The sequence below is a fragment of the Patella vulgata genome, chromosome 2 (assembly GCF_932274485.2).
Source record: "Patella vulgata chromosome 2, xgPatVulg1.2, whole genome shotgun sequence".
Lineage (NCBI taxonomy): Eukaryota > Metazoa > Mollusca > Gastropoda > Patellidae > Patella > Patella vulgata.
The window spans coordinates 84,284,722-84,300,599 of record NC_065880.2 but is presented as its reverse complement, the minus strand read 5'-3'; the positions used below and the strand labels follow the sequence as shown (position 1 = coordinate 84,300,599).

The following is a 15,878-nucleotide window of genomic DNA, read 5'->3' as shown; positions in this document are numbered from 1 at the left end:
TTAAGTGTAAATTTCCAGAGAATAGGGGGACATCATCCTATCTTATTAAACATTATTCAGTCATCTTCAAGTGGATGGGGGTGTGGATGGCCGAATGGTTAGTGCATGCGCATTGAATCTTAAGGTCTGTCATTGAGTTACCTTCTGTGGTTTCGATTCTCCGGTTGTACGTGACAAGGAGTAGGGTCGAATGTCTAACCTCGTCGTTTTTCTCCGGGACCTCCGCTTTCCTCCCACTACTAAAGACCATTACGTGCAAAGGAATTTTTGAAATAAAATTGAACCATATGTTAGTCCTGAAAAATGACCTAGTTTGTGTCCAGTGGTTAAACCTCATCAGTGGCAATGGAGAACGTATATAGTCGATAGGATGTAACGAAAAAACAAAGTTTCGTTCACACATTGATGTGCACGTAAAAGATGTCTTGGCAGTTTGAATTTGAAATAAGAGTAGGCTGCTGTCTGGGCACAATTTCACTCATAGCACTCTACATGGCGAATGCCCGATTTTACTATTCCCCCAATTCGATGGTGGTTTCCCCTTGTCAGTGATGCAGGACGGAGGGCATGACAAGGACAGCTGTCTAGTCGTTCGGATGGTACGAAAAACCAAGGTCCCATGTACACATTGGCGTGCACGTAAAAGATCCCTTGGCAGTTTGAATTCGATATAAGAGTAGGCCATAGCGCTGCTGCCCGGGCAAAATTTCCCTCATAGCACACAACATGGCGAATGCCCGTATTTATTAGCCCAGTCGGTGCAGATAAGTAGGATGTTAATCCACATTTCCTGTCTTTAAAGGGACAGTACTCTTAAAAAAAATAAAAAAGACACCCCTAAAACAACATTTCTTTAATATACATGTGCATATATTTTTTCTCTTCACATCTCAAATCTTGAAGACTAAAGGGGGACAACTCTCAGCTCTTCTGTTTCTTTTGTGTACATACAAACATCACAAAAAATAACCTGCAGAAAGAACTTTTTATTTCTAATTAAAAACATTTACTTTTTGCCAACTTTTACTCTGACTTTTAACTTTTTAATCCTATCTTGGTTAAAGGGACAATAACACTCTTGCTGGCTTGACACCTCCAGAAAATAAATAATAGCCTTATTCTAAGTATTAGATGTTTATGTGTCCTAACTGTTGTGTAAATTATCCATTACATCCTATTTTACTTGTCCAGAGGGTTCGAAAATATTTTTACATCCAAGTCACATTTGAAAAGGTTTACGTTAGGCTTTTCAAATCATTTAGTTGAATTTTTCCAATTTTTTAAATTAGGTGTGTTAAGATGAAATTTGTATCATCAATTAATTGGAATATTGTAAAATAGTACAATTTGTTGACTAGAATAAAGATTGGGACATATTATTCAGTTACAACAAGAGTGGTATTGAGCCTTTTAAGTGGTGACAAGCAAGGGGGTGGAGTGGAGGTGCATTTGGGGACGGGGGGGGTGGATGGCCGAATGGTTAGCGCGTGCACATTGTATCATAAAGTCTGTCATTGAGTCGACTGGTGTGGTTTCGATTCCCCGGTTTTACATGACAAGGAGTATGGTCGCTTGTCCAACCTCGGGGGTTTTCTCCGGGGACCTCCAGTTTCCTCCAACTGCTAAAGACCCCTACAGGCAAGCGAAATATTGAAATAAAATTGAACCATATGTTAGTCCCAAAATGATCTGGTTTGTGTCGAGTGGATATTAAACCCCATTTCTCTCTCTCTCTCTCTCTGGATTGGGATGTTTCATGTCCGGTAAGGAAGAACTATTGAAATTCAAAGAAAAGAAATAGACGAAATGAAATGAAATGTAATGAAATGGGGTTTTACATCCTACTGTTCTGCTCCTAAACTGGGCTAATGAAGACGGGCATACGCCATACAGTGTGCCATGAGGAAAATTTTGCCCAGGCAGCGGCGCTATGGCCTACTCTTATATCGAATTCCAACTGCCAATGGATCTTTTACGTGCATGCCAATGTGTACACGGAACCTCGGTTTTTCGTCCCATCCGAACAACTAGACAGCTATCTTTGTCAGGCAGAAATAGACGAAATGGAAATAAAAAAATTACTAGTCTTATACCTAATGATTTCCAGCTGTGGCTCATTGTGCAAGACACTAGCTCCTTAACCAGGAGGACATGGATTTTCCTAGGTGGTTCCTCTTTGTCAGTGTCAGGGCCTGGCAAGATGGTGTCTAGTCATTCGGGTGGCACAAAAAAAAACGAGCTCTTGTGTAAAACAATATTTATCAGTTGGGATTTGATATAAGAGTAGGTCATAGTGCTGCTGTCCGGGCAAAATTTCCCTTATATCACACTGTATGGCATATGCCCGTCTTCATTAGCCCAGTTGGATCAGAACAGTAGGACGTTAAACCCCATTTGGAGGCAGACCACCATTAATTTCCCCATTGACTTCAATGTTAATTCTGGCCTTCCCTTTACTCAGAAATTTAAGGCTTATGTTTACATAAATATTGTGTGGAAAATATATTCACAAACAGGCAAATCATATATTGCTATTTCATAATCTTTCTATAAAAATTTCTTTTTCATGTATATTCCAAGCGACTATCATGTTTTCATACAGCATAACTTTTGATTATGTTTTGTAGTAGGCCTTATACATAGGCATACGGGCGGTTCTATCATTTACCATGTTCAGCTCCCCACCCCCAATGTATCACAAATAAAATCAGGAATACGCTTAACCTGACACTTTGATGTTATCTGTAACAATTAAAGATAACTGGAGCAATAAGATACTTGAAATTGATATCTACACATCAAATTAGTAAAAGTAAAAAATCATTTTATTGCAATTTCAACGAGTAAAAGGCTTACAAAAAAAAAAAAAAAAAAAAAATATATACAAATTTAGATGGAAAGATACACGGTAATAATGACAAATAATTGAATTTCTGTCACTGAATTATCAATTTCGGGGGGGGGGGGGGGGGGCAATGGTTAGCATGTGCGTGCTGTACCATAAGACCTGTCATTGAGTCAACTGCCGTGGTTTTGAATCCCCGGTTGTACGTGACAACCTCGTGGGTTTTCTCCGGGTCCTCCGGTTTCCTCCCACGGCTACAGACCCCTACGCGCAAGCAAATTATTGAAATAAAATTAAACCATATTATGTTAGTCCTGAAATGACCTAGTTTGTGTCGAGTGGATGTTAAACTCTCTCTCTCTCTCCCTCTCCCTCTCTCTGTTTTTCTCTCAATTTTATTTGATGATTTGTTATATTATTTGCTATTACTAGCATGGACCCTATTTATCGTACCACCTAAACGACTAGGCCAAGTTTTGCTAAAAACAGTGTTTAATCAAATGTGTTGAAACCAGAAATGACATATATAATTTATAGTTATTTTGAAAAATATATGTTAATTTAGGAACCATGGGTTGGTGGGGCGGGGTTTTTTCTCCATGTCCTCTGGTTTTACTCCCACTACTAAAGAACCTTATGCGCAAGCAAATTATTGAAATAAAATTGAACAATTTTTTTTTAAAATTAGGATTAATTTCAGTGCATCGGAGACAATTTAGGCAGCGATTTCCTGGGCCCCCGAAAATAAATCTGTTGGTACCTACCAGTCACGGGGCCCCCAATATCCCTTACTGCCCAGGGCCCCAATCCTCGCCCTCTCAGCCCAGGTACTGTTTAGCTCCGTCCGGGATAAAATATTAGTATGACCCAGAATTGTGGGTGGCCCCTAAATGTGGGGGGGGGGGAGCGGGACATTTGTCCCACTTTGCCCCCCACCCCCTAGATCCGGTACTGGATGCAGGCTAGCCTAATGACATACAGAAGAAATTGAAATTAAAACCAGAAATGACATAAATAATTTATTGACATTTTTAAAAATGTTTTGATTTAGAAATACACACACTTGAGAAAATGTGTCTTGGCAGTTAACCGAATGACACTACTTTTCAAATCGGACTTGGTTTTCAGCGGTCGACAAATTCGGTCTTTATTCGGCATTATTTTCTAGCACCTTGCAAAACAATAAAATTAAAGTAGAAATGCTAGAAAATATAGCACTTTACCGTATTAAAAATAACAAAGGATTTGTTTCTATCGAACACGGTCAATAGCACTCTCGCGCACATGCTGAAAATTCACAACCAACCGGGCCAGTTGAGACAAGCTTACTCCATTCAGTGTGCTATAAAGGATAGAATGAAATGGTTCTAAAAGTCCTACTTTACTTCTCTGCACCGACTGGGCTAATGAAGACGGGTATACACCATGCGGTGTGCTTTGTCCGGACAGGTTCTGTGCTGTGAATCTTCGTCGAATTTCAACTGTCAGTGGTTCTTGAATGCCAAGGTGTATATGGCACCTGTTTATCGTCCTACCCGAATGACTAGATGTTGTTTCTTACCGGGTCCCGCGTCCTGCTCCACTGACGGTACCACACTGGACAATTCCAAAGAACTTTCGTGGCAAAATTGGGATCGAAACCAGGATCTCCTAGTGACAAGAGAACCAGCAGTCAGCACCTAACTCACTGAGCCACCGTGGCTCCTTAAAAAAACACACAACATTAGGGATCGTTCAGTCATTGATGATCTACATTAATTAATTAGTATTAATATTAATATTATATTTACTGTTTATCTTTAAGTTAATAATTATTGTCTAATTGTTAGATAATTTGAAAACATTCTAAGAGCTGCTATTGGTCTATCTGTGGGTACCATGTGACCTGAACCTCGAACAGTCACTAAATCCAAATCTTCAAATTGTTTGACAAATCCTGCGACTTGTTTTGTTCCGTCGGCGGCCATATAGAACCATTCCATTCTTTCAGCAACGACATCGAGATCAAGATCTTCAATGAACCATTCATCACCGAGAAAATTACAAGCCATATCAACGTCACCATTGTAGACTAAAACTCGTTTCTTGGCAGCCAGAATTTTCTTGTACTGAGCTGACATTTCCATGTAAGTTGAAACATAATTGGCGCTAACCTCGCCACTACAGGTTGTCCAAGGTTGAACTTGTTCTGGTATATGAAGAGCTTGTCGACCTTCTGGAGAATTTAAATATTTAGCAACATTGGTGGCATTAATGCAAGGTGGATCTAAAGACAAACTTCCAGGTGCAAGAGTTTTTAAAAGTTCGAATTCCTTCTTGATGTAATCGGTGTTGGACAACAACCAGCCAAAATTATTGGAAACGACCTTGTTTCGTTGAGCGTCGAAGCGTACACTTGTTTTTTGGACTCCTCCAGCACATTCTCCGTACAGATTGTAAACATTAAGTCCACTGGAATAGACAATCTGACTGGCTGTGGTGACGGCTTCCTTACATTTCTGGTTACTCACGGCTTTTGTGAACATACAACGACCGGTTGCATTTCCATTACAGCAATTCTGCACAAGGGAGTCCCAAATAACTTCATCATATAACCCGTGATAATATGCAAAATAAATTAACGAATTGTCATTGAGATCATAACTTGACAAACCATTTCCGATTGCCATTCCCTGGAAATTTATCTCTTTATCATCAACCACCAAAGCACTGAGTGTTGGTACGTACACACCGCCATAACTTTCACCAGTTACGTAAAACTCATTTTTGGAATATTCTGGATATTTGGAAAAGAAGTCTTTCAAAGCGAGGAAATTATTTTGAGCAACTTCATCATCATTTGTTGTGTAATTTTTATCATCCGAATAGGAGAAACCTACACCAGCAGGTGCTTCAAGATACAGCATATTAGCTAAGAGATTCCAACTGTATGGGTTATAAACCACGGTCTTTCCATCAGGGTTTATTCTAAATGGTCCATGCTCGGTCAATAATCCGAGAACAGAACTACAACCTGGACCACCATTCATCCATAAAACAAGAGGGTCTTTGGCAGGATTTCCAACAGATTCCACAAACCAATAGTGTAATTTCTTTGTTCCTGATGCCTTCAAATAACCCGAATATTGTTTAAAATTAGGTTGTTTAGCTAAACCTGGCATATAATTAATTTCATCTTGAGCCACGGCAGCTTCTAATACTCCCACTGTAGCAAGCAACAATAGGGCTGCTGATTTAACGAAAGAGTTCATTTTCAATTCAACACTTTAAGAAATTATTTTAAAATTAAAAGGTCTTTCTACTTTCCTGTTTCGATTTAAATGGATTCAATGTTTCGATGTGTCTCCCTATATTATAAGTTACCTCGTGATACTGTCATGGGTCTTATTGAACTTATCAGCTAGCTTGTACATTTATCTTGATTACTCCACAGATTACACGGTCTAAAAAGATGGGTGCAAAAGGTATATCTTACGGAGTATAGGGGGGTCGAAAACCTTTCGGAACCTTTTCTTGTGATTCCCGAGAAAAGCATCACGACCATGTCGACTAAAACTACAATTCGTTATATACGTTAAAACAGATGGGGAGAAAATGATATGGGATATGGGGTTTAACATCCTACTGTTCTGCTCCTATACTGGGCTAACGGGACCTTGGTTTTTCGTCCTATCCGAACAACTTGACAGCTGTCCTTGTCAGGCCCTCCGTCCTGCACCACAGTCAAGGGGAAACCACCTCGGGAAATCCCGATGAACTTCCTCGGCTAATGCAGGGATCGAACACGAGACCTCCAGGCTAGTGAGCCAGGATCCTACCCACTTCGCCACCGTGGAACCCCCAGATGGGGGGACTCTTATTTTCATATCATATGTTCGCGAATGCAATCAAGGTCGTGCCAGTGGTGTATACTTCTTACGTGTTACATAATAAGGCAAGGGTGGATCCAGGAATTTTTGCAGGAGGGAGTTTACCAGGTTCCTGAGACAATGTATCTCCCCCCCCCCCTCCCGCATAGTCTCTATCGTCAATTTGGCGTATATATATACATACACATTGAGCTTTTTAAACAGAGAAATTCATCACCTTGTTTGACGTCAATTTTATTATGAATTAATACAATGACATTGTGATTCAATTTCATGGAAGCAAAGCATTAACTGTGATATCACATAATGTCTATAATATCATTATCTCGCGCTTTGAGTGCCCATCCTGTCCCACATCTGACAATAAAGGATAAAGCACACGGCCGAGAAACTTTTCTCATAAAAAGTGTTGATTTACACCCCCCCTCTCTGGATCCGCTCCTGTAAGGTGTTAAGGCATTTTTAAAAAATCTTAAGAACTGGGGCAATGTGGGTTCCTGCGGGGGGTGGGGGGGGGGGGTGGGGGGGGTCCTAACAGGTCAAGCAAAGCTAGTGTATACCAGACAATTAAACTTCTTTTAAGGCATTTTATGCTTCTAAAAGACCACACGAGCGGGAGTTTCTTGAGATTGATAATTACATTTTAATCTTCCAAATGAGATTTTGAATCAAAGTTAAATTTAAATCCCTCTAGACCAATAAAATTCCACTGTTCCGACAGTCCAAAATAAATTGGCAAAACGATATGTTTCTATAGAAGGCGGGTGAAACAAATTAGGAATAGGGATAATGTATGACATGGGGTAGGCTACAAGGTCCTACGTAGGCTACCGTTCTGTACCTACTGGGCTAATAAAGGCGGATTGTACGCCATACATAGTGTGCTGAGAGGGAAAAGTTACCTACTCGAGCTTATGATGATACACAGTTTTTATGTTAATGTGTTTACCGATCGCTATATGCCACTTAAAGTTTATGATTATTCTTTAACATGTACGCCAATGTGTACAAGGGACCTCTGTTTTTTTTTTATACTATCCGAAAGACTATACGTTGCCCCTTGCCAGGCCCTCCATTCCATCCTGTACCACGAACTGTCATTGTCAAATAAAATAGTAGGACAATTCAATAGTGGTAATATTTGTAAACTGCGCCAATTGCTTTTGTGGTGTCAACATATAACCCCCCCCCCCCCCCCCCCCCCAAAAAAAAAAAAAAAAAAAAAATTAGGTTGGGATGCGCCTCCTTTCCCCCCTTCCCCACGTATCCGCGTCTGGATTAAGAATAACAGTCTCCGTAGATTTTTCGTCGCAACATTCCTTTCTTCGCTGACTTAGATTGATGTCGCGTGACTGGAAACTCCTCTCACGTGCTGAACGTAACAAATTTAGCTCTCACGTGACTGGATTCTCACAGTTGTGTAGTCGTAGTTTCCCAGTCTTTTTGACATTGAAATATTATAACCCATTATTATGTCTAGTTAACCGAAAATGAAATATGGCGGGTGTTAAGTTTGCAGAATTTCTACGTTATAATGTTATATCCTAAGACAAAGGTGAATGACTACAAAGTTTCTCCACAGAGACTAAAACAACACCAGAATTTTGGAATAGATTTAGTACATTACTAATATATTATGTAACATTGGGAATGAAAAGGCATTTTAATTCACTCGGTTCTGTCAAAGTTTTGTTGTAGCCTACCTATGGCTATAAATAGATAGACAGTTGTAGACGAGGGATTATGGGGGTTGATTCTTATAATCAGTTCGTTACATCACCAGATTTCAGTTAATGAAAGTCTGTCAAATTTAGACCGCGCGAGATGCTTTGATTAATTAGTTGGGAAAGATATATCCACCATCCTGTCCTGGGGTTTACCCAAAACGCTCAACATCTTTCATTACCGTAGCCAAAACAAACACGTGTCATTATTATGTCCGTTACTCTTCTTTCTTTTAATTTATGATTTAAATTCCCTAAACCTTGTAGCCACGGTGGCTAAGTTTTTAAAAGTTAAGACGCTGTCAGTGGTGCAGGACAGAGGGCCTGGCAAGGACAGTTGTCTAATCGTCCGGATCGGCCGATGAAAAGCTGAGGTCCCGTGTATCTATTGGCGAGCAAGTAAAAGATCCCTTGGCAGTTTGAATTCAATATAAGAGTAGGTCATAGTGCCGCAGCCCGGGCAAAATTTCCCGCATAGCACACTGTATACTGTATGGTGTATGCTCGTCTTCATTAGCCCAGTTAGAGCAGAAGGATGTTAAACCCCATTTCATTTCCCTTAACTTTACTCTGCCCCCTCCCCACAAAACCAAACCCGTAAATAAATGAAAGATAGAATCTGAGTGATTATGTTAGACAAGTATTTCTCTCTGCATTGACTTCAATGTTAAAGCCATGAAGTAGGGTTGGTTTAGATAAATTTGCTATGGTATATAGGGCAACGGTTATGATCTCGAAGATATGATCATCAAACACTCTAGGTCACACGTTTCCCAGGACTTGTGCAGCTGACAACTACATTAACTCCACCCCTTTTTCAAACCCGAATCCATCCCCTAAAACATTTTTTTGAACACTGTGTTGATTTTACTCTTTATACTTACAAAAATCCCAAAATAAAAAAAAGAATATGATAAAATGCAGGTTGTTTTGGGTAATTGAAGTAGTTTTGGGTAAATCTATGGACCCCTGCTATTTCTAAAGGGTTTTTATTTCAGAGTATTCCAGATAGTTAACAAGTGAGAAATCGAAACATTAATACCTTGAGGTGTGGTCTTATAAAGAACATTAAATTACATAAAACAGGATGTATTAATTAAATCACAATATTTTAGAACAATTATTTGTGAATTAAAACTTTTAAAAACTACAGTATTTAAAACTGAAAGGTCCACAAATTATTATAGATATGACATAGGTATTTTGATGACTAGAAAGGGACTGACTGTTCTAGACAAAATCATGGCACAATCGAAATATTTTACACGGGCATGTTTGAGAAATGTTTACAAACCAGCGGTGACTCTCAAGGCACCAAAGCTCTTGAAAAGTAAAACAGACAATAATTTGACAAAAAGTGAATCGGCCATGTTCGAAAAACAAAATAATACATCGAAGCAACCCAACACCGATTCTAAAAAAGATATCAATATTTCTTCAAAAAGAAAACATATGGAAATCGAATATGAGAGTTCAGACATTAGGAAAATAAAATCAGAACCTTTGGAACCAACAGATATTCAAGACTCTGTATTTCAAGAACAAAGCTTGAAAGGGAAAGTGGAAGCAGACATTATTTTGAAACAGGAATATGTTGAGGGTGAAGACAGGGCATTAGACACAGTATTGGAGGAGATGGATCAAAATGAAGATGGCAAGAAGTTGAAATGGCAACCAGTAAAATGGAGAGAAATGTTGAATAATATTCGTGAAATGAGAAAAAATCGTGATGCTCCAGTCGATACGATGGGTTGTGATGTGATTAGTGATCATAAGGCAGAACCAAAGGTTTATTTATTTATTTTTTATTGATAGTAGGCTACTTAATTATTTTGTGGGGTTGGATGGCCGAATGGTTAGCGTATGCGCGCTGTATTATAAGGTCTGTCATTGAGTCAACTGGCTTGGTTTCGAATCACCTGTTATACATGACAAGGCCCTCCGGTTTCCTCCTACTGCTAAAGATCTCTACACACAAACGAATTATTGAAATAAAATTGAACCATATGTTAGTCCCAAAATGATCTAGTTTTTGTGGAGTGGATGTTAAACCCCATTTCTCTCACTCTCTCTCACTTAATTTTTTATAAGTATAAATGCTCTTGGATTGGGGTAAAAATTAAAAGTATGAATATTAAAGTCTCGATCATTGCATCATTTAGCCCTGATTGAATCCTTTGCAAACTGCAGTACGGTATTGTGAAAGCTAAATCTCCAATAGGATAGGAAATGAAATGGGGTTTAACGTACTACTGTCCTGCTCTGACTGAGCTAATGTAGAAGGGCATATGCCATGCAGTATGAGGGAAACTTTGCCCGGATAGCGAGGCTACAGCTTACTCTATGCCAAGGTTGTGGACCCTCTAGAGGTCAGAATTTTGATCTGATATTTATGAAACTTACAATATATGTTAACATCCCACAGATTTCGATTGCTTTTGATATTCGCACATATCAAACCATAACTTCCTGGATTATGTCCCCTGATTGTACGAAAAATCTCTATTTTATAGCTTGTTTTCTGTCCATCACTTGCAAAATGCGGATATATATTGCATGGCAACCGCTTGTTAACTTTTGTTTTTATCCAAATACATTGATTAGATACTGAATAGGCTCACTGTATCATTTTATTTTTCAGGAGTTCCGTTACCAAGTTTTGCTTTCATTAATGTTATCAAGTCAAACCCGAGATCAAGTGACGTCTGCAGCAATGGCTAGACTACGACAACATGGCTGTAACGTAGAAAATATTCTTAAAACATCCGACGAAAAACTGGGAGAACTGATTTACCCAGTTGGATTTTGGAAGGTAGATGTAAATTTTATTCTTTTGGCGTAAAAATACAATAATTCAGAATAAAGATACCATATTTAATGGAAAAGCAGGCCCCGGTTTCACAAAGCATTGTCAAGCTTAAGTAAAGAATTGACTGAAAATTGTTCGCCTTATTTTACCTAAAATATAGCCCTTTAGAAAACTTTTGTGGTTTGAATGTATCGAATAAATCAATAAGAAACTATGTGCTAAGTTTTGTGTTTCTGGGTCAAAGATATTTCTCATAAACAGTGATTGAAAGTTGAGTAAACTTGACTTAATTCTGAGAATGCTTTGTTAAACTGTGGCCTTGGCTGTTCTTGCTTTAATAATTCCAAAATACATAATGTGTAATGAATATATTGAAAATTTCATTCAAATTACTTTAAAGATACATTATGGGAGATTAGATAAAGAGCTGGCAGTTCTCACTATAATAGTTAAAAACTAGATAATGTAAAGTCAATTTGCTGAAAATTTCAGTCACATTTTTGGCCTAGTGCCCTCAATCATCATTACTAAAGTTGGTACGATAAAAAACAATCTTGATTATCCATGTTTGGATTTAATGAGCATTGAGCAGTGTTTCGGATTCAAATCTAGTCAAAATCTGACACATAAGATTGCACCGAGAGTTGATTAAGGTCTTTTCATATTAATAAATGTCTACTATTTGTCGTGTATTTTGTACACGGTGAACAGTCCATATGCTGATTACACTATTTTGCCTTATTACACTATTTTGCCTATACCGTTTTTTTAGGACTTCGAATTTTATCTAATGGTTTGGATTGTTCGTACTTGGTTTTATTTCATATAACATTTCAGGCCTAAAGAAAGACCTGCAATAGGTAGATTTAGCTCTTGTATAATGTATGTTTAATAGAATGTGCTTTGCAGAAATAATTTTCCCCTCGCATTTTGACTTTTCAAGGTTGGGACAGAATTTTTGTGGTTTAGGGGGGTTCTGACTAACTGAATAGTCTAAGGCATGCAGTTTGCACACCATAAGGTTTATCTTTGATTCAAGTGGCATGGTTTCGATCCCCACACATGTATGTGACAAGGAGTAGGGTAACCAGTCTAGGGGTCACAGGTTCGCTCCCGGTGTTGACCAAGAAAGTTCATTGAGATTTTCTGGCATGGTTTCCCATTGTCAGTGGTGTAGGACGGAGGGCCTGACAAGTGACAAGGACAGCTGTCTAGTTGTTGGGATGGGAGGAAAAACCGACATCCCATGTACACATTGGCGTGCACGTAAAAGATCCCGTGACAATTGGAATTCGATAAAAGAGTAGATTTCCCCTTGTCAGTGGTGCAGAATGGAGGGCCTGACAAGGACAGCTGTCTAGTCCTTCAGATGATACGAAAAACCGAGGTCCCGTGTATACATTGGAATGCACATAAAAGATCCGTTGACAATTGGAATTCGATATAAGAGTCGGCTGTAGCGCCGCTATCAGGGCAAAATTTCCCTCATAGCACACTGTATGGCGTATGCCTGTCTTCATTAGCCTAGTATAGGAGCAGAACAGTAGACGTTAAACCTCATTTCATTTCATTTCGGGTCTTTACCAGTGTGAATAAACTAGTGAACCCAAAGAAAATCCACAACTACTATAAGTAGGAATGTCAGAGAAAAACTGTTTGTTAGGGCTGGCTGAAAAGTCTAATGCCTGCATTTTGCACATTTTAAGGCCTATTTTTGATTCAAGTGGCATGGTTTCGATCCCCACACCACGGTGGCTAAGTGGGTAAAATGCTGCCTCACCAATCTGGGGGTCATGGGGTCGCTCCCGGTGTTGGCCAAGAAAGTTGGTTCCCCTTTGTCAGTGATGCAGGACGGAAGGCCTGACAAGGACAGCTGTCTAGTTGTTTGGATGGGACAAAAGAAACCCAAGATCCCGTGTACACATTGGCGTGCACGTAAAAGAACTCTTGACGATTGGAATTCGATATAAGAGTAGGCCGTAGCGCTGCTATCTGGGCAAAATTTCCCCCCATAGCACACTGTATGGTGTATGTATGCATGTCTTCATTTGCCCAGCAGGATGTTAAACCCCATTTCATTTCATTTCAGCTTACCTATGTTATTCATGATATATTTTTACATTTTCAGAAAAAGATTGTTTTTATCAAAAAGACTTCTGAGATTTTAAAAGAGAAATACAAAGGTGATATTCCTGATTCTGTGAAGCTTCTGTGTGAATTACCTGGTGTTGGACCAAAAATGGCACATTTGGTGATGAACTGTGCATGGAATACCTTAACTGGTATTGGTGTAGATACGCACGTTCATAGGATATCCAATCGTATTCAGTGGGTTCGAAAACCGACCAATCAACCAGAAGATACTAGAAAGGCCTTAGAAGATTGGTTACCAAGGTAAATTAGTACTATCAAAAAATGAAATGAAATGGGGTTTAATGTCCTTCTGTTCTACTCCTAAACTGGGCTAATGAAGACATATGCCATGCAGTGTGCTATGAGGGAAATTTTGCCCGGGCGGCAGCAGCACTACTTTTATATCAAATTCCAATTATCTGTAAAGAAGTCCACTGCAAACACATTTGCATCATTTACAATTGGAATTTGAGTGGGCAAACCGCCACCAGGGGCCTATCTAGGAATTTTTGCAGGAAGGGGTTTGCCTGGTAACTGGGACAATGTATCTTTGGGCCTTGAAAATTTTGGAGGAATACTTTTTAAAGAGAGAAATCCAACACCCCGTTTGACGTCAATTTTTATTATGATTAATACAATGACATTGTGATTCAATTTCATTGATGCAAAGCATTAATTGTGATATCACATATGTCAGTATCACTATCTCGCACTTTGAATTAGTTTGAATGCCCATCCCATCCCACCATCTGATGATAAAGGATAAAGCACACGACCGTGACAGGGGGTTGGATGACCGAATGGTTAGCACGCGTGCGCTGTATCATACGGTCTGTCATTGAGTCAACTGGCGGGGTTTCAATTCCCTGGTTGTACGTGACAAGGAATAAGGTTGCCTGTTCAACCTCGTGGGTTTTCTCAGTCTCCTCCGGTTTCCTCCCATTGCTAAAGACACCTACGCGCAAGCGAATTGTTGAAATAAAATTAAACCATATGTTAGTCCCGAAATGACCTAGTCTGTGTCAAGTGGATGTTAAAACCCATTTCTCTCTCTCTCTTTGTTGCTTTTCTCCAGGCCCTCCGGTTTTCAACTACATTGTACTGCTAAAGAACCCTACATGCTAGAGATATATTGAAAAAAAATTGAACTGTATGTTAATCCCGACATGACCTAGTCTTTAGCATCAATTTTGCATATTTTAACTGCCTCTCAGTCTGCTTATAAAGTTAATGAATTGCTGAAATGAAATGTCTCAATCCACCAGTTAATCTTGAATTCTGCATTATTTAAAATAAAAAGTGAAGGTCATTTTTACCCTCAATTAATCAGACTAATTGTATGAAATAATCTCTGCATGACCTCCTATGGTCGTAGTCCTGCTGTCCGGGCAAAATTTCTCTAATAGCACAATGTATAGTGTGGACCCATCTACATTAGCCCAGTCAGAACAGTAGGAAGTTAAACCACATTTCATTTCATTTCTCTGTGAGTCTGAAAATAAGGCACCTGTCGCAGACTTTGTCCGGTACAAATTATCACACAACGTAACAAGGGTGGACATAAGATACCTGTCACTGACTATGTCCACACAATGTATATATTATATTATATGTGATGATGTGTGTCTGAGAAAGTGTGTGACAGGTGCGTTCTGTCCTGACACTGCATAGAAATTAGACCATGTTTCGCTCAGACTAATATTTGGCATAATCAAAGCAGATTCAATATGGGCTGGACCACTGGTGTAATTGAGACTATTTAATGATACGTTTTACAGATCTATATTTCGCTTCGCGTTTTATACTTTCGATGGCCTACACTACACAAAGATCTGCAAAGTAGTACTGTAAGGTTGTGTCAGGGGTCGTACCAGCGGCTTTTGATCCTATGACATCAGACATTGATTAATCAATCAGCGTTGGCGTTTCTAGTGGTTTACCCACAGTTCCGTGCATGGCATGTCGCTGTAACAGACTGTTTCATTGGCTTATCCCTCACTTCAACCAAAATGCTGATAATATAACAACTCTTCCAGATCCTAATGTAGTAAAGACAAGTAAAACGAAATTTTGAACTATAAAAAACGAAATGAAATAGGATCTGTGTTTTAATGAGATTGTGTTATTTATCTATTACAGGGAGAATTGGCAGGAAGTGAATCATTTGTTGGTTGGATTTGGTCAGATGATCTGTTTACCAGTTACTCCAAGATGTGCCGAGTGTTTGAATCAGTTCATTTGTCCGAACGCTTTTAAAAAATCTCCCAAAAAATCAACTAAAAATGTGAAAATCAAGAAAGAAGAATCTCCTGACGGAACTATTAAAAAGGAACCTAGTAACCAGACCTAAATTAATAAAGTGCTTAGAATCTTCAAAGACTAGTTTATAACAAGTAGAAAAGGAATAAGTGAAAGAATAAAAGACTACATTAAAAATAGTTAAAAAGAAATAAATGAAAGAATAGAAGACTACATTAAAAATAGTCAAACATTAAAAA

At 38.9% G+C, this 15,878-nt stretch overlaps 2 protein-coding genes across 3 annotated transcripts; one reads left to right on the top strand and one right to left on the bottom strand.

Moving 5' to 3' along the window:
- Positions 1-4,641: 4,641 nt before the first annotated feature.
- LOC126812114 (lysosomal protective protein-like) lies at positions 4,642-6,107 on the bottom strand. Its single transcript, XM_050538365.1, has one exon. It carries the CDS (start codon positions 6,094-6,096, stop codon positions 4,657-4,659), a length of 1,440 nt encoding a protein of 479 aa, XP_050394322.1. The 5' UTR covers positions 6,097-6,107; the 3' UTR covers positions 4,642-4,656.
- Positions 6,108-8,188: 2,081 nt separating this feature from the next.
- LOC126812119 (endonuclease III-like protein 1) lies at positions 8,189-15,757 on the top strand. Of its 2 annotated transcripts, XM_050538370.1 has the most exons (5): positions 8,189-8,269; positions 9,437-10,226; positions 11,080-11,250; positions 13,376-13,641; positions 15,520-15,757. In XM_050538370.1, exons 2-5 carry the CDS (start codon positions 9,645-9,647, stop codon positions 15,728-15,730), a joined length of 1,230 nt encoding a protein of 409 aa, XP_050394327.1. In that variant the 5' UTR covers positions 8,189-8,269; positions 9,437-9,644; the 3' UTR covers positions 15,731-15,757. The 2 variants fall into 2 exon arrangements, with proteins under 2 accessions (XP_050394327.1, XP_055954414.1); XM_056098439.1 differs by lacking the exon at positions 8,189-8,269 and having other exon boundaries at positions 8,372-10,226.
- The last annotated feature ends 121 nt before the right edge of the window (positions 15,758-15,878 follow it).

Bases quoted from the DNA above. Each gene is read 5' to 3' on its own strand.
- LOC126812119 (XM_050538370.1), top strand. From the start codon at position 9,645: ATGACTAGAAAGGGACTGACTGTTCTAGACAAAATCATGGCACAATCG. The intron at 10,227-11,079 runs GTTTATTTATTT...TTTATTTTTCAG, and splicing joins ATCATAAGGCAGAACCAAAG to GAGTTCCGTTACCAAGTTTT. The intron at 11,251-13,375 runs GTAGATGTAAAT...TTACATTTTCAG, and splicing joins ACCCAGTTGGATTTTGGAAG to AAAAAGATTGTTTTTATCAA.
- LOC126812114 (XM_050538365.1), bottom strand. From the start codon at position 6,096: ATGAACTCTTTCGTTAAATCAGCAGCCCTATTGTTGCTTGCTACAGTG.